The 18,563-nt window shown below is 41.3% G+C and overlaps 1 protein-coding gene across 2 annotated transcripts in view; it reads right to left on the bottom strand.

The window, feature by feature from the left end:
* Positions 1-8,490: 8,490 nt before the first annotated feature.
* Positions 8,491-18,563, bottom strand: part of atp6v1h (ATPase H+ transporting V1 subunit H) — a 28,015-nt gene continuing 17,942 nt past the window's right edge. For both annotated transcript variants that reach the window (XM_079569803.1, XM_079569802.1), the window contains one exon: positions 8,491-8,840. In XM_079569803.1, the coding sequence (XP_079425929.1) occupies positions 8,771-8,840 (70 nt within the window). In that variant the 3' untranslated portion in view covers positions 8,491-8,770. The remainder of the gene's footprint in view (positions 8,841-18,563) is intronic.

Here is an 18,563-nt window from a genome sequence, read left to right on the forward strand (position 1 = left end):
GTGGACCTGGTGCGCCGGCCAAACAGAATAAAAAGATGTGGCACCGGGCCAACCCTACACAGCCGGTGCACACATCCAAACTAAAGTAAAACAAACTCCAAACTATACCAGGACAACAGGAACAGGAAGCTAAGCAGCCATGGAGTGGCCTGCACCTTGCAGCAGCAGGGCGAGGCTGGGCGGAGCAGAGACAAGGCACACCTCAGAGAGCGGCCTGTTTAGGCTCCAGGCAGCCAATCAACACAAAAGGCAGAAATTTTAAAACGCTGCAAACAAAGGTGCCCGAGCACATAACAGATTGCTAAATTAGTTTGAGTCTAAAGTTTGCAGGAAAAAAATGGAGGATGTAACAGTAAAGGTCACTGTAATTTTGATGAGTAATGGAGTGAGATTTAAAAAACCTTTCTTCTTCCCACTCCCTTTTAGAGAAAATTGGAGCTTTCTTTGTGTTGAAAGTATTTTGATATGACGTGTGAACCATGTGAAGTTTTAGTTCTTGTCTCTCCATTGTGGAATGCCTTGCCTGAAATAAATAAATAAAAAAACAAAACAAAAAACAAATAATACAAATACTCAAGAGGTGGAGGAAGAGAAGAGACAAAGAAGAAGAAAATTCATTTACGTAGCACCACTCACAGAAAAAAAACTAAGTGCTTCACAAAGGATCACAGAAACACTACATCACAGAAGAAAAAAAAACGTACATAGAAACAATCACAGCCCCTTCAAAGCACGACAGCGTAGAGATTCATGAGGTTGTAGAGCCTTCGAAACATGCTGTTCTCGGTCGTGCCTGAGTGTTTTCCACTTGAGTTACAGAGTTTACTAAGACACAGGGATCTGGGCAGTACAGTAAAGAGATTTCACAATATAAAACGTGTCCTTGGTTTCGTGTTGCGACTGACGCAGGCCACTTATCCTTCCTTTGCTATTCATTTTATTATAAACCTTTGCATCTGACTTGTTTTGACCGTTGCCATGGGAACGAGAGACATTCATCGATGGACGCCGCGAGAAACGAACGCCTGCTCCCAGTCGGCGGTCACTAACACGGCCCAAAACACAAAACCGAATGGGTCAGCGTTGCAGTGGTGGAAGTAGCTCTAAGTCAAACAAGTACAAGTAAAAAGTACACATTTTAGGTACGTTAAAGCTGTAGGGGAGACCGGGGCTGGTTGTCACACTTCTTTAAAGAATCCACTGCTTGTCAACAACGTCCCACAAGAGCCACACAAGACCAAGAAAGACAGGGAAGTCATAGAAAATCATTTGGCACCATAGATCAACATTGTAAATGCAATAGTAGTGATAGAAAAACAGACAATGTCCTTTTGTTTTCCTCCAGCGCGAATCAGGAAGTCAGAGCCAAAACACTGAAGGCACAGTGTTGGCAGCGGTCCGCCTTCTTCACGTCTCAACTCGGAACTTTGTGCTTCTAATTAACCCAAGTGAATAATCATTCTTTGTTTCTTGAGATGAAAAGACAAAATAGGTGGTAACTAAATTTAGTACAAGATAATGCTCTGTAACACTGTGTAATAGCTTGTACCTATGGGTTAGATATGTATTTGTAGTTTGTAGGTACATAATGTAACAAGACATGACCTTAACCTTAAGCCCCACATTACATTGTACTAAATTAAGTTAGGTACAATGTATCAAGGTACTGAAAAATAAAGTGACACCAAATAGGTTTTAACATACTCACCAATCAACGCTCGAGTTCAGTTTCAGTTTATTCGGTCAAAAGTATGTACAAATTATTTACATTCAGCTAAGTATAGTACTTCTTCAATATAACATACCAACATACAAAAGGGGAAAAGGTATAGGCTGACGCTAATGATTATTGGTTCTTTTCAGGTTCTAGAATGTGACACAGGAGCCAGTTTTTCCTATTAACAGCATTACACTTTCACAAGTCGTATCGAAAAAGAAAATGTATGAATTACAAAAAAATATCCTTAATATCAGTCACCGGGTCCATCATCTCTACGTACAAGACCAACAATTTCCTCAAAAACAAAATAATTCTACCTCTATATAATATTATAGGCCTTTAGAACGCTGTGAGGTCACCTGAAACCCAGCAATATTGCTTATTGTTTTTCCATACTGAGATATGTTCTTACTTGAGCTTAGATGAGTTGATACGTACCTGTCTGGTCTTTGTGTGTGCGTTCAGTCACGCAAAACGACTAAAGATGTTGTTAGCATTTGGCCTCTCCCAATGTATTCCTATAGCTCCAAACGGGGTGAAGTTAGATGCGACTAAGCTCTTCCACTGAGCGCATGCACAAAGACCAGACAGATACTTATCAACTCATCTAAGCTCAGGTAAGAACATATCACAGTATGAAGACAGTGGTCTGTTCCTTTAACTTTGGAACGTTACATCAAACAATCAAAAGTATTGTTTTTTTAAGTAGTTGATGCAATCTTAAACAAACTAGTAAACAGTTAAAGGGAGGGCATTATGCAAAATCGACTTTTTCAAGGTTTACATCATGTTATTATGTCATTCCCTCATTAAAACCATGCCTGAAGTGTTGCCTTGGCACATTCACGTGTTTTTGAGTAATCTGTAAAAACTCTGATGGCAGCCATTTTAAGGATAAGTTTGCCTGAGTCCTCCTAGGAACGCCTCCACCTCCTGGAGACGCCTCCGACCTTTCGTCACCAGCTGAGTGACCAACCACTGCTCCTCAGCAGAACCCCCTCCCCACTGATGCCACAGACAGTGTGTGGAGGGGGCGTGTCGGAAAGGGACAGAGGTTCTTAAAGAGACAGAGGCCTATTTCAAGACATTCACTACAGCCATTTTTAAAGAGCAATTTCATACAAGGCAGTTATTCAAATATACTGCATTTACAGACCAACAGAAGGTTGCGTCATCATTGTAGTGTGCTATAGACCTGTGCTATGTGGCTGAAAAAAGCATAATACCCCCACTTTAATGTAACGTTCTTCTCACTAATTTGAAGCAATTGTTAAATCCTCTGCAATGAGCTGAAAAATGCAGGAAATCACCCACAGCAGAAAACTATGGGCTCAACAAACACTAGTGATAAAATGAAACAAGGAAAAAGTAAACAAAAGTCTAAATTCAATAATTACTGTGTACTCTGTGTATATGAGTTGAAAAAGTCTCGCTCATCTGGCTCGATAGTGCTGAGTTAGCAACTTTGTGGGAGCGAATGTGCAAGGCAGGCCCGGTGGTCACAGTGATGCATTGGTTGACCTAGTGCTCTGACCCTTGGGGACTGCGCTGCATAACAAAACACAAGCTCCTCTGCCTGCAGGAGCATCTACTGGAAAGAGCAGAACCCCTTGAGAAAAAACAGTGAGGGCTTGTGCTCGGACATTTGAAACCAGTATACACTGTCAAACACACTGCTTTCCTGCAGTGGTCAGTATCTATCTATCTATCAAAGGTGGTGAATTGAAAAAATGGTGATGTCCCAGTGGACCCAACCTTCAAAACTCGTTCAAAAGATAGTAGATAGACGTTAATGGTTGTTCTAATAGAAAAGTGCGTAGAGTCTTAAGAGGTTTCACGTAAAGACCCAATGTTATAGCATACCGGTATGTCTTCTGTGACATACACTATTTGGAGACAATTTTTCCTTTTGGTTTTGTCCTCTGGGGGAGAGTTCCACCACTCAGGGATAAGATAGGAGTCAATTTCCATCCAGCCATCCATTTTCTTACGCTTTATCCGGGGCCGGGTTGCGGGGGCAGCAGTCTCACCAGAGATGCCCAGACTTCCCGATCCACGAACACTGTTAGAGAATAAACAATGGTGTTCGAGAGAATAGATGAAAAACAGGCAGCAGTCTGGATGTGTTATACAGGAGAAATTTATTTACAATCGGTGCGGGACCCGGAGACATGAACTTGAGACATTGTGCTAGTCCTACCATTCAAGTCTGTCTTTGCTTCCACAGAAAAGCGATAAATACCCTCTCAGAGCGTCAGACTGATACGCAAGCATTCAGTGGCTGAGAGTCTGAGCACCACAGTCAAGACTGTGACATAATACGACTGTACAACCTGACCCAGTATGATAAATAGCGATTTAATGTTATCCTCTAACACACACCTCCACCAGCGTGTCCTGGGCCTTCCACAAGGCCTCCTCCCACTAGGACATGCCTGGAACACCTCCCGCGGGAGGCGTCTATGAGGCATCCGGAACAGATGCCCAAGCCACCTCAGCTGCTCCTTTCAACGTGAAGGAGCAGCGACTCTACTCCGAGCTCCACCCGGGTAACTGAGCTCCTCACCCGATCTTGAAGGGTGCGCCCAGCCACCCTGCGAAGGAAGCTCATTTCGTCCGCTTGTATCCACGATTTCGGTCATTATCCAAATCTCATGACCAGGTGAGGGTGGGAACGTAGATCGATCGGTAAATCAAGAGCTTTGCGACTAAGCTCCCTCTTTACCACAACAGTCCGATACAGCGACCGCATCACTGCTGACGCCGCACCGATCCATCTGGCGATCTCACGCTCCATCCATCTCTCACTCGTGAACAAGACCCTTGAACTCCTCCACTTGAGGCAAGGACTCGCCGCAGACCTTAAGAGATAGGAGTCAAATGGGCATGTCAGTGTTAACCCACTTCCTCCCTGATCCCACAAGGTGGTTGTCAAGGTTTTTAACAGGTGCATGCAGATTCTATTGAGAATTGATGATGATGATTTTGAGGTAAGAAAGTGCTTATACTATTTCACACAAAACCATATGACTTACATTAGATTAAATTGTAGTTTCTCAGGCAAAATGTGACGCACATTTCCCCTGCTAATTTCAAACCATTACACTGATAGAGCTAGCGAAACAATGGCTGACAGGGGTGGGGATGGACACAAGCATCCCCGATATACAGTTAATAACACTTACTTGATTTTAATACTTTTACAGAATGCCTAGACTGTGGAAAAGAAAGACAGATTTGTGCCAGCGAATGTTTAAAAAAAAAAGCATCTGATGTGGTTGGAAAGAATGGCAAGTCAGATCAGTTGCAAAGGCAAATGGGATCTGCCATGTAAAACTGAGCAGATACTGCAAAACACAGCAGAAGCTGAGAGACCGGAGTCCAGTGATCCTCCCAGTGTAGGTTATACTGAAGCATCAAAAGAGTTTTCTCTGAGGTGCAGGAGGAAGAGTTGGCGGACTGTTTGACTCAGACAGCAGACCTGTATTATGGACTGACTCATATGACAGGTTAGAGAAAGAGAGACAGACATTGTCTGGTTTGTTCTTTTATTTAAATAAACCTCTGTTTGAAGCATATCACATGACGTGGCCTCTATTTTTATTTCTTTTGTCTGTTACAACCTACCCCGGTATTGGGGTAGGTTGTAACAAAGGTACACCATGTATTTGACAATAACTCATGAGATCTGTGATATTCTTGCAGGTTTGAATTGGTGCCATTTGTAGTTAGCAAATATGGGTACTTTGTATAAACGTTTGAGAACTCTTGCTCAAAAATTGAGTGAGTTACAGGTGCTGAAGCAAAACGTGTTACAACCATACCCAGTCTCCCCTATTTAACAGAGTTGTTCCACAGCTTTTTTCACCCCTTTTTATACTGTTTGTAGCATATGGAAAATGTATGCTAACAGCTGCAAAGATGGCACATCTCCACGGTAGTTGTGGAATTTCTGGAAATCAATTCGATTTGATTGAGAAATGTGTCTGTATTCGACCCATCCATACACAGCTGCTAATCCCATGATGCTTAGATATGACGTCACATTCCTGAACTCTATTGGGTAAGAGTGGGCAACGTCAGGCCCAAAGGGAATTATCTGACCCTCGAGCACAGAATCTCAGGCCCCATGATGATTTTGAAGTATTTTTTACACCCATCAGAGTGCAAATAGCCCTCTAAAAAGGCTGAAAATACTGTCAATCATTTCCTCTAACCCCCTAGTTGCTGGAGAAAAGCCGCAAGCAGAACATTCAAACTCACACAGGACGGCTCACATGATCCAGTACCTTCTTGCTTGAGAGGGTGTTGGGGTCACAAAGGTATTCACTGCCAAAATGTGGGTCAAGAAGAGCAAATGGTTGCAAAGTAGCCAGGGACAACCAGCTCTCATTCATTCACTCAACTCGAAGCCATTTTAATGACTAATACGCTCTTACACACATGTCTACGCGGACAGTGCAGGAAGCTCATTTCTTTCTCGAAAATAATTATATTCTGAATGCGCTGGCAGATTTGAGTCCTAATGGGTCTCAGAGTTGATTAACGAACTGTGAAGGCAGGAACTCCTTATGCAACTACTTCATTGTGGTCACTCTTTCATGCACATGGACACATAACGGACACTAATGAAGCTCCATTTGGATCTACGTTTTTTGACACTTCTGTTCAAGTTCTTGGGAGACTGCACTTGATGGGGTTTCATTTGAGAAATCGGCATATTCACTCTAGCTTTACTAAACGTTGAAAAAGGTTAGGCCTTCAGGGAAAAGAAGTCTGTTGTCTAAATCACTTCATGTAGAGTTTTCAAGCTGTACAACGAAATGTCTGAATAGAAATAGAAGTGTTTTACATAAGCTGAGGATAGGGGAGTCGTTGTGCTTCACCATAAGAACACTCCAACACCAAAGCAGAAGCAGCAATTATATGATAATTCAGTGATCTTTAATATCAGGTCCTGGTCTGTCACTTGTTGCATTATTCAGTCCATCCTCAGTCACGTAGGGATAGAACATTACAAGCTTTTCTACGCCTTCACTTAATGAGACTACATTAGCTTGTGGCACAAACTCTGGCCTCGGCCTAAACCGCATTCAGAATAACAGTGGCTTGAATTTGAAATGCACTTGACAAGCATCTCCGAGCGTTACACTGCAGTCATTATTAATTCCATACACTGTGGTTGGTGAGCATCAGCTGCCCTGCAGTACGCTTCAGTCTTCACCAGCTGGAGCCGAGGTTTGAACCGCGAACCTTCTGATTATAAGATGACCTGCTCTCCTATGGGCCAGTGTCGCTCAACGGCTTTGAGAAAATGGTGGCACTTGTTGAGTTCATTACTGAGGTATAGTGTAGATACTGGTCAAATATTACTCTAATATTGTTGGCCTATATGTGGGTTTTTGTGTGCAACACTTTGACCAAGCAGTTTTTAGAGGGGCTAGATGCAAGTTGGCCATTTTATACTCACTGACTCAGGTCATACATGTAACTGCACCTTCTATATTGAGCTTGTGCATAACAGCACTTCGGACCCGAAGTAACACGTTTTTGAGTGACAGTGATTTTAGAGGCAGTTGTGGTGAATATGTCTGAGCTCATTCTACACATTAGGACATTGCTGGAACATGTAGCAGAAGGAAAATACTTAATTTTTAACATTTTTAACTCTGTATAGTCCCTTTAAAAAAGTGCTTTATGAATAAAGTTGGTATGGTATGGCAATAATAAACAAGCAGCAATCTCCCTTTCATGGTACCCCCTCCCCTCCTGTCTAAGCACTGCATTTGTGATTTCTGTGTTCCACATTGTTTTACTAGATACTTTTGTTTGTCTTTGTCATGTTTTTGGGGGGTTTGGCTGATTTTTTTTTACTGCAAAGACTCCATAATGGTCCTGAAGAAAGCAGTGAACAGCTAGCTTATGAGCTCAAGACATTTGAAACCTACAAATTTCTTCTTCCGAAACACTAAACAACACAGTGGAGGCATCACAAGAGGTGCTACAGGAAAAGCTAAGCCACAAATGCCTTCTGTCCCTACTATTGTTCTGGCTAATGTTTGGACAATAAAACAGATGAACTGCTAAGCTCTTTCCAGGAGATTGTGAAAGACCGTTGTGGAGTGGAGGGAGCTGCGCAGGAAGAAAAGGAAGGAGGTGAAGATGACCAGTGCAGGACACCATGCTCTGAAACAGGGACAAACCCAGGTGCAGAGGAGATTGAAGGCAGCCAGGTTTCCTCCGGGTGCTACGGTTTCCTCTGCCTCCAAAAACATGCTGGTCAGGTTGACCGACAGTGGCGGTGCGGCTCAGTCACAGCAGCCCAGGACTAACACCTGAACACTATTTCATATAGTATTTGCTGTTAAACCCCCCCAAAACAAATCATAACTTTGTAGATTGTAAAATAGGAGAAATACCGGTAAAAAAAATTGTGCTTAAATACCGGTCTATCACCTGTACAGTAACACGACACGGACTTCTTGTTCTTCTTTGCCTTTTCTGTAGTGTGCATTATAATGGGACAAAATGTTCTATCAATTTGGTTCTTTTTACTTTGCAGCCTTTTTAGAAATAGTGGGGCATAAAGTAGATTTACCTTTCATGTTTTATGCTGTGGAGTAAATTTTTACCTCAACAAAAATACTACTCAAGTAAAATATCGATAAATGAACCAGTCCATATGGATAAACGATGAACCGATAGAACAAAATAGCCTTTTCTGTGACTTACCATTCTGACAATTGAAATAAATGCCACAAAGCTGACACTAGACCATCTTTATTATCAGTTCACAAATGTTCCACCGTTAAATATTTCTTCAATTTTTTACATATCACATACTTAAAGTGCGACTCAACGTCACCACACGCTTTAGCGAATAAGGTACAACACCAAAATTAAAATTACATCAAGGGAGGATCGCAGTGAAGATGTAAAAGGAATGACTACACCATATTGTAAACATGATTCTGAAATAGCAGACACTATTGTACACAACACACATTCGCTCACATAAATATGACATTATCACGGACGGAAAACGATGCTTTAACTTCTAGCGGCCACAGCGGGAGCCTGCTGTTGATCTGTGGACTGGAGCTGGCGACCCAAGTACTCCCTGGAGAAAGACAGAAAACAACAGATGAGTTTAGAAATGAGCTTTCCAGACTGTGCAATGTCTCTCTCTGTCACATAGGGGCCAGAAGCCAGCAGTTAGTGACAGGTAGGGCGGCTCAATTGCAGGAAGAAAAGTGATATCAGAAAAATGAACTGTCTTGAATAATGACTAATATTATGGCACTCATTATGATTGGGTGACATATGTTTTTGATGAAAATATCACATCAAAACATGATTTAACTCAATAGAAAGTCAATTTTCCATACCAAACGTTCTTCTACACTTTTTATTTCATATAATTTTGACTCAGAATCATCCTTTTTTTAATTTATTTTTATTCCAAACACTTCTTGAGACCCACATACAAGCCTGGGTATTACATGAAAAAACGTGACAGGAACATGTCGAAAACACATTAGGAGAGAAGCACGAGGCTAAAAATGTCTTTTTCTACATGTACAGCTCAGAGTGGCAGAGAGGTGCCATTTTTGCCTGGATTTAGGGATTTAAGGTCACAGAAAAATGGAGGAAATTGGGCTATTAAAATGTTAATTATCTCAACCTTTGATAAATAGGATGAATCCCTAAAGCAGTGAGAGGAGACTGCAGATTGCTCTTTCAGACTAATTTGACATTCATGGACAAAAGTAAGGCTGCACTACAAATGTATTGCAAATAAGATGCAGCGTTTGTATACAGTAAGGGTTACCCATACATTATATACTGTAATAGTATTCAACAAAACGTTTTTACATACTGCGATATGTTCCTACCTGAGCTTAGACGAGTTGATGAGTAACTGTCTGGTCTTTACATGTGCGCTCAGTCACGCAAAAAGAGCAAAGATGTTGTTAGCATTTAGCCTCTCCTCCGCTCCTCTATGGGGCCAAATGGGGTGAAGTTAGAGGCGGCCAAGAAGTGCTCCTAAGGTGTTATTAAGCCTTACAAATATAGTACCCCTTTTTGTCCACTTAGAAAATCGACATGCTAAATTTTGTGTAACTATACCTGGATCGTGTAACTGCTCACGTAACCATATTTAAGTAGAGGAAACGTGGAAGAGCTTGGTCGCTTCTAACTTCACCCCCTTTGGACCCATAGAGGAGAGGAGGAGAGGCTAAATGCCAACAACATGGTGTTTTTGCGCGACTGAGCGCACACACAAAGACCAGACAGGTACGTATCAACTCGTCTAAGCTCAGGTAAGAACATATCTCAGTATGGAAAAACAGTGGCCTGTTCCTATAAAGGCCAACGCACACCAGAACGCGCGTCACTGCAACTTCGGTGTGCGTTCTCTCATGGAAAATAAGGGAGGCAGCTCTTCTGCCGCGTGTCAAGGCGTTTCGGTTTGCGCTGGGCTTAGGGAATAGGAATTGACCACAGCAAAATTGCGAAAATGCTAGAATTATCCTAATTTTCCAATTCTAATAACTGTGTGTGATCACAGTCAACAGGAGTTTTGGAGTTTTTTTTTAAGGCTTTTTAAGGTGAGGCAACGCCAGGATCAAGGGCCAAATCTGACACTAAAGTTTTAAAAGCACCGTCTGGTCCCCAAGGTGATTTTGAGAAATAGAATTAAACCAATTTGTGATCTAAACACTGACTAAAGTACTTCAAAAGGACTGAAATATTGTCAAGTCCTTTATTAAAACCCCCAGAGCCCCTTTTAGATCCACATAATGTACAATAGTGTTTGTAAGTGTGGTTGCCGTGGTGTTTGCTGCCTTGGAAACTTGCGTACCCCTACCGTACTACATTATTCATATAGCCCGGACACTCTCCAGCTTCAGAGGTAAAATAGAGTTCGGGATCGAATGTTATGAAATCAACGCTGCCATGGAAATCTACATGCTGAGAGGAACGAGCAAACATTGTCGATAGACTCAGCTAAAAACATACAAAAATAGGGAAAAGAGTGGAACAAATCCATTAGTGGCCCGACCGAGCACTAAAAACATGTAACACACTGTTCCACATGCTTTTATGTGAATAATAACTCTGGTATTGTACATTTAAAAAAAAAAATACAAACAAAGAGTCAGTGACATTACTTCTCTTTGCTAATCCATAGTAAGCACTGATTAGAGAATTGGCAGTTTCCTGGATACAATTTCCTCAAAAACTAAACTACAGTTTTTGATTAAACTTGCAGACAAAGATGTGCACTTGACCAAAGGAGAGTAGCAATGCCATTAGCTGAAATCTAGAAATAGTGGAAAAATAAAACCACAGCTTCCCGATATGTCAAATAACACTTCGTCTGTACCCGCTATTGCTCTCAGCGTGAGCTTCCACAAAACGCAATCTTCTCAATATTAAATTATAGCAGGCGGTTCACACAGGGGACGTGCTACCTGGACATTTCCTGTTCCCTCAAAAAAAAATAGATCCAATATGGCTTTTTTTAAATCTTATTATTGTGAATTTATGTTTCTTTTTGTATAAGAGGTGCACTGTGTGATCATGCCTTTCCCCAAGCCGGTGCACGGTGGGAAGAGCGACTCATAATGAACAAATGGGGTGGGAATGAAACACTTGTGTTGTAATAGCCATGGAGAGAATAACAAGTTTTTGGTCCCGGGGGCCGAGTAAACCAGCAGGAACTCGTAATTGCTGGGAAGGCAGACTATATACTAATTAGATTGTTGTATAGAAGAATGAGAATGAAAGGTAGCACTGGAGTAAGTATAATAACATACAGTAATAAGATGGGATCAGTATGGTACTTAAAAGTGTAATAAAATAGTAATAACGGAGATGACACAGTGGTAGTATGACAAATGCTAACACTAGCCCTAAACCTAACCCAGTATAGAAATAATCACTTGCCAGTAAATATTGCTAGCATTTACTTCATATAAAAATAGTTAAGTGCAACCAGGTATGGCAGACTAGAATGCTATTGCAAATGTTCCAGTGTTCTTCAACTTAGAGGAAATTATGAGCACTTAGCGACTTTGAACAGGTGAGTGTGAAAAGCTGGGCACTTTGTGAATTTTAAGATTTTTGCTGAAGAATTTTGAAAAAGTTTTTTGACTGTGAAATGGTGAATGGCACAGACTAATGACTTTTTATCATAAAATTGAACTCGGAGCATCTGCACTTGTCAAATAGAGAGATTTTGAGAAGAGATTTAACACTGTTGATGAAAAGCAGTTTATTTTAAAAAAGGTCAGAAAAGATAGAAAGAGGGTTGGATCAACAGTCGTGAATAGTAATTGGCACTTTGCATTTGATGAAGCCATAGTCAAATGTTCTATGAAAGAGAAATTTTGTGCATTTTGTGCATTTTCTGTCTCGCTGACCGGAAACTTTCCAACTTGACCACTGACACAGTAACTCGGAAAAAATGGCTTTCTCACAGGCCTGAGTTCTGACCCCGGGACAAATGGAACGCAGCATTCAAGTTCCAAAGAAGTAGAGCTCATTTGTCATATCAATTTTGCCATCCAATATAATATGGAATATGGATCCTATTTGGAAACTTCTGGGGCTGACAAAGTATGTAAAGGAGCATAGTAGACTGTTATCTGAGGCCATCCTGCCATGTGAAGTCCTGTAAGATTTTCAGGCCTAGTCAGTAACTGGATGGGAGACCATGAGGGAATAACAGGTTGCCGCAGATGTGTGCAGCCGCATTTCTGTCAGTCTACCCCAAGGGCAACTGTGGAGTAGAGACTCCCTTCCTTCTCTGAGGAGAATTAACTACAAAACTACACACAGGCTTGAAAGAAACTCACACTTGCACTGAACCTTAGAGATAGTTTCAAACTCTACACCAATAGATACATTTCTTAACCATCACTTGGAGGTCGTAACAATGGCGGCCCAATGTAAATGTAATTGCAACATAACTGCTAGCAGTATTTTAAATGCTTAAAGGAACAGGCCACCATTGTTACATACTGAGATATGTTCTTACCTGAGCTTAGACGAATTGATGCGTACCTGTCTGGTCTTTGCGTGTGCCCTCAGTCACGCAAAACGACCAAAGATGTTGTTAGCATTTGGCCTCTCCCAATGCATTGCTAAAGCTCAAAACGCGGGTGAAGTTGGAAGCTACCACGGTCTTCCACGGGCACGCACAAAGACCAAACAGGTACGTATCAACTTGTCTAAGCTCAGGTAGAGCATAGAACAAGAACATATCTCAGTATGTAAAAACGGTGGCCTGTTGCTTTAACAACACAAGAAAAGATACAATGAATAATAATGCTTGGTGAGTCTAAATGACAGCAGCTAATAACACTTAGCTAACACCAGCGTGTGAATTTTAACTCATTTTTATTAATCATTTTATTAGATGGGCTTATACAAATCCACTCCTCAGCTTGCTTATTATATTTCCGGGTCAGTTTGTTTTGATGAGAATACAATAATGCCTAATGTTGAACTTTAAATAAACTGTGCTTCAGACAGTGAAGAACCCTCTAGCCTTTCTAAGAAAGTGCTTCCATGAGTTTTAATCTCATGAATGTCCCATGAAAACTGTCCAATGATAAACCTTCCTATAAGATGGCCTTCGGTACCAACAAACATCTCAAGGCTACATCATGGAGCTTGTGATCACATTTTGTTGCACCCACCAGAGTTTTTTCTATAATGTTCTTTTCTCTGTAATGAAACCAGTGGAGGCGGCGAACACTTCAACAGGATGCAACAACCTTTGAATATAATGGAGGTAAAAGCAACCACCACACAATAACAGGGCTGACACAGGCTGAAAAAGTGTCCACGTCCAGATTTCATTTCCTCTTAACATTACAAACCGTACATCAGCCGAATGCAACACATCAGAGAGATATGACAAGGGGGGGGCGGGGGGGTAGCAGGTAACGTTTGTAAAGCATGAGATAGAAGACAATGAGTGTGATGTGTCAATGCCATTTCCTTTATAGTTTGGCTGGTGAGTTTTTCTTTTGTCTTTTGTGTATTATGAATTATGGATTTAAAAAGATGCAGTGCTCCTAGGTCTATTTGAGGTTCATGCTGTAATATTTGTACAATGCTCCTATTGAGGTAAAATTACAGTGTATTGCAGACCCACTTAGGACACCTGGAGGAGGTTTCACTTCAGCGTCATAGCAAGAAAAACACATCGCCGTCTTTTCAACACGGTGAGCAGCTCAGAAACTGAACTAAAACTGTAGAGTCCATTTTAACTACTAAACAATATTACTTGAGAGCTCCTAAATAACTTTATAATACCTTTTCACAGACTGTACAACGTGAGCCCTGGTGCCAAGGTACTTTCAGCTTACAGAGAGTTAGTCATTATGAGTTATGTGGGAAGTTTTTGAATTACAGCTAAATGCAGACGAGTTACAGGAGCTTATGCAGCTTGGGAACAGCCTGGAAACATATAATTACACTCCACATCAGTAATAAGCCTGTGCTTGAGTCCAGATGTGTCCTCCTGTCTTTGTTAAATCATGTATAAGCAGTCCCTTTCATAATAATTAATAACTGGCAACTGGATCACTATGGCCACTGCCTTCCATCTGGAATTTTAATAACAACATTTAGAGCATCGAGAACACAGATTAGACCCGGTGTTGTTGCACTTGAAGGCATGTGTGGTTTATTTATGGAAAACTGTTGTTGTTTTGGTGTTAGGGGTGTGCGCGTTGATCTACAGTATCAAAGTAAGCCCGTGCGTAACCTACGCTCAAATGATTTCGGGGTGGGCGTCTATAAGCTTTTGCTTCGGCCCACTCCTTTTGAGCAGAATTTTAACTGCTCAAATGAACAAATAAACTAAACTAAAAAACTAAACTAAGACTTTTCAAGGCAATTTCGCTTTTGTTTTCAATTGTGCTGCTTGTAATGAACCACGCCTCAGTCGGCCTCTTTTTCTTAAGTAACACCCTCTCCCTAGTGGCGCAGCCTTTAGCGCAAAACCTAAAACCTAAACGCAACCACGTTGCGTTTAGAGTTGCGCACGGACTGCGCCAGTCACAAGATCTGGCCCATGGTCTTACCTGAGCTTAGACGAATTGATGCGTAACTGTCTGGTCTTTACGCGTGCGCTCAGTCAAACAAATGTTAACATTTAGCCTCTCCCAGCACAGGTATAGCCCCAAACTGGGATGAAATTAGAAGCTCCCAAGCTATTCCACGTTTTCCCTATTTAAATACAGTTATGTGAGCCTTTACATGATCCAAGTCTAGTCTAGGGGTACTATATATGTAAGGTGTAATAATACCTTTGCACTTCGTTCATTTATTTATTTAATATGGACATAGCAATTACATTGGACGGACCAGATGCATTGTTTAAAGTGTGCTAATTTTCAACACCTGTCCAAAGGGGGCTTTTAGGTTTTAAAGATAAAACACATTAAACAAGGTTACAATAAAACAGATTATTAAACAAGATAACGCACTTTTTACACATGGGAACAACTTTGGCCCGATTACAGCCACTGTTTGAGCTCTCTGGTAAAGGTGTTAACGTTAGTCTGCAGTTTCAGAGCAGTGGGGAGAGAGTTCCACAGTGTAGCCCCTCTGAAGGAGAAGCTGGACTGTCCAAAAGATTTTCTAAACTTTCGGGGACACACAATCCCCGCTAACTGAGGCTCTGGTGGAAGGTCTGAGAGAGCCCTGATACCTCACCATGAGGCCAGAGAACAGAGGTGACACACAGCTGACACACACAGCAGACAGCCTGTGCAATAAAGTGATATAGCATTGCGCGGATGTCGAGGTGCTCCTATGTTATTACACCTTACAATATAGTGCCAGCTTTTTATCCAATTAGAAAGTCGGCATGTTTGATTTTGTGTAACTGGACTGGGATCAGTAAAGGCTCACGCAACTGTATTTAAATAGGGGAAACGTGGAACAGCTTGGTAGCTTCTAACTTCACCCCAGTTTGGAGCTATAGCTTTGCTGGGAGAAGCTAGATGCTAACAACATGTGTGTGACTGAGCGCACGAACAAAAACCAGACAGTTACGCATTAACTCGTCTAAGCTAAGGTAAAGAACATATCTCAGTAATAACGGTGGCCTATTCCTTTAATACAAACTTGATTTTTCAGTATATTGTAAAAGCAGACATTTGTGAAAAGGCATCTGATTGTAAAGCCTTTTTACGGATTGTGAACTCACAGGCTTATTGTTTTTACATTAATGTAACAATATAAAGTCATAAACAGATCTCTGTGAAGAATTGCGAAATTAGAAATGATTTGTGAAAGTTAGGAAATAGTTGGTACCGATTTAAAATGCACACACTCCCTCTGTCATTGTTTTTTTTTTTAAGTCTTCTTGTTTACACACAGTCGACTACAGATTTACCCTGATAACAAAATCAATCCAGGACATCTGAAAAGAAGCCTTTCCCCATCGATGAATCTACACGGAGTGGTGTTTTGCCCGAGGCTGCTGCTGGCTGTTGAATACATTTCGAGGGCACAGCGAGCGCCTAATTAAGTAAATGCGTGGCAAAGTAGACATAAAAGGCAAACAATTCGCGGCATTAGTCGAGTTTGCAAGCGACACGAGAAAGAGAAGGGAACATGGAAAATCCCACTGAAAAACGGTACACCGGCTAATCAGCTTTGAGAACCGGCTGCACAGACTGTCCTTGCAAACACACAAACACACAACCGTCGAATATCGGGCTACAAACTATTTTCCATCACCCGGAGGAGGAAAGATTCAAGACGGAAAACAAGACGGGCATGAAAGCAGGCCCTGGTGGACATCATTAGGCTAAACTTCAAACACACATTAGAACATGAGGATCATTACTGGGGATTTTTGGACTGTGGCTTGGAGCAAGAGCTCAGACCAAATATAATGGTGTGTTATGCATAAAAATCACAAATCTTTGTATCTAATTTGTGTAAGATTAATAGGAATTCATTGAGAAGCAAAGAGGCTTATTGTTTGAGTGGTGTATTTAAAGCCACACTGAGCCACATTTCAACCCAATAATTAAAATCAAATTCAAGCATTTATTTCATTAATTGTGATTATCAATGAAATGCCTCAAAAAAAAAAAAAAATCTTGTTAGCTTGTGTCAATGGAGAGGCTGCTGCTATGCTTCATTATGATAATCCATCACAGAAATAGTTTTGTCGGTGCCAAGGTGATCATTTAAGAGCACGTTTGGCATCACTGGCAAGTTTGTGAATGTGGATTTCTGCCCGTATGACTTTTGAGGGAGGTAGATCCACAGTCCTCTCTTTTAACGCACACCACGGGTTGATTGGACACTCAAACCTCGACGAACAAAGGGAAACGAGGAAATGAGGAAGAGAGACTCAGCATGAATGTAAAAAAATACTCCTTGTTATCTTTTTTAAATGTGCTTTCGAGCTGCAGTTCCTTTTCACTCTGTAAAGCTCTCGTAATAACTCCACAGCGGGACTTGAGTGTTGCTGTTTTATTTATTATTTACTCCACTTCAATAGTACAAATTAAAATCCTGCTCTTAGCTACAAACTTAAAAACCCATATACGTCCTTCCAACTAACAGTGGATTCCCTTCACTCGTCAGTACAGTCTTAATGTTATGCCGGATTGATTTTTACCCAAAGGAGGATGAATAAATACTACAGACCGGTATTCTGTACATAAAAAAATGATTATATCTATAAATATATTGAAATTTGTAATATTTTATTCATTTAGTTCTAATTAAGTAACTTTTATTCCCCCATATTTGGTACAGTAGGAACAAAAACTGGGGGTAATTTGCAAAGGAAGGCAAAAGGAACATATGCACATTGAACACTGTCTGAAACGTTGTGGTTACCCATAGAGGGCCTTCACCAAAACCAAAAGTAAACAAAACTAAGGACAGGAAACAGAAACCGGACAATAAAATAAGAAGGAAGCATGTGGTTATCTCATATGTTTACGGGGTGTCAGACAACTTAAGAAGGGTCCTCTCGAAGCATCGAATCCCAGTATATTTTAAGCCTATGTCTGCACTCCAACAGTGGTGGGTTCACTCTCCAAAACGCCGTCACAGTGATGTTGTGTATAGAGTCCAGTGGGGTGTAGAGACTTATATGGGATACCAAGCAGCTTCTATACAAGCACATGTATCAACATCGAAGCCCTAGCTCCTCTGGGCAGGATTCTGCAGTGTTTTATATACATCAGTAGAAACATCAACACGGCTTTCAAGACCAGGACATCCATATAGTGGACAGGGAGGTGAGGAAATAGGCCATCTATGATAAAGTGGAGAAGCCCTCTCTGAATAGGGGGGTGGGCTAAGGCCACTCACAGTGCTGTGCTAAATACCTCAAACGTTTGAGAGCCAACAACTTTTCCCTCTTAGAGTAAAAGGGGAATGCCTCAAAGGGGGGTATACCATTATCTGGCAGTACAGTCTGCCATAGGTTTAGCATAATGGGCCATCACCTACAGCTGTGTATATAAGACCAGTGCACAGGCTGAATCCAAAAGCACTAAATGGTAAGAGGTCTTACGCCAAACTGGACGTGTGTCAGCATCCGCCATGATAAGAAGCCTCCGAATAGTGCAGTCAGTTAGGAAGGAGTTAGGGAAAGGAACCTGTGTGCTAACTATCATAGCTACTTTAGCACAGCGACCTGGTGGCATATTTGACAAGAGCATTTTTTTAATTTTTGTGATGAAGCTGTAGGTGTGGAAGGTAAATCTGAAACAGCTTTTTGTCATTGTCTGTTTTCTGTGTGGCTTCAAATCATTATCGTGTTTCATGTTTGAGTCATTAT

This window comes from Gobius niger, assembly GCF_951799975.1.
Source record: "Gobius niger genome assembly, chromosome: 13".
Taxonomy (NCBI): domain Eukaryota; kingdom Metazoa; phylum Chordata; class Actinopteri; order Gobiiformes; family Gobiidae; genus Gobius; species Gobius niger.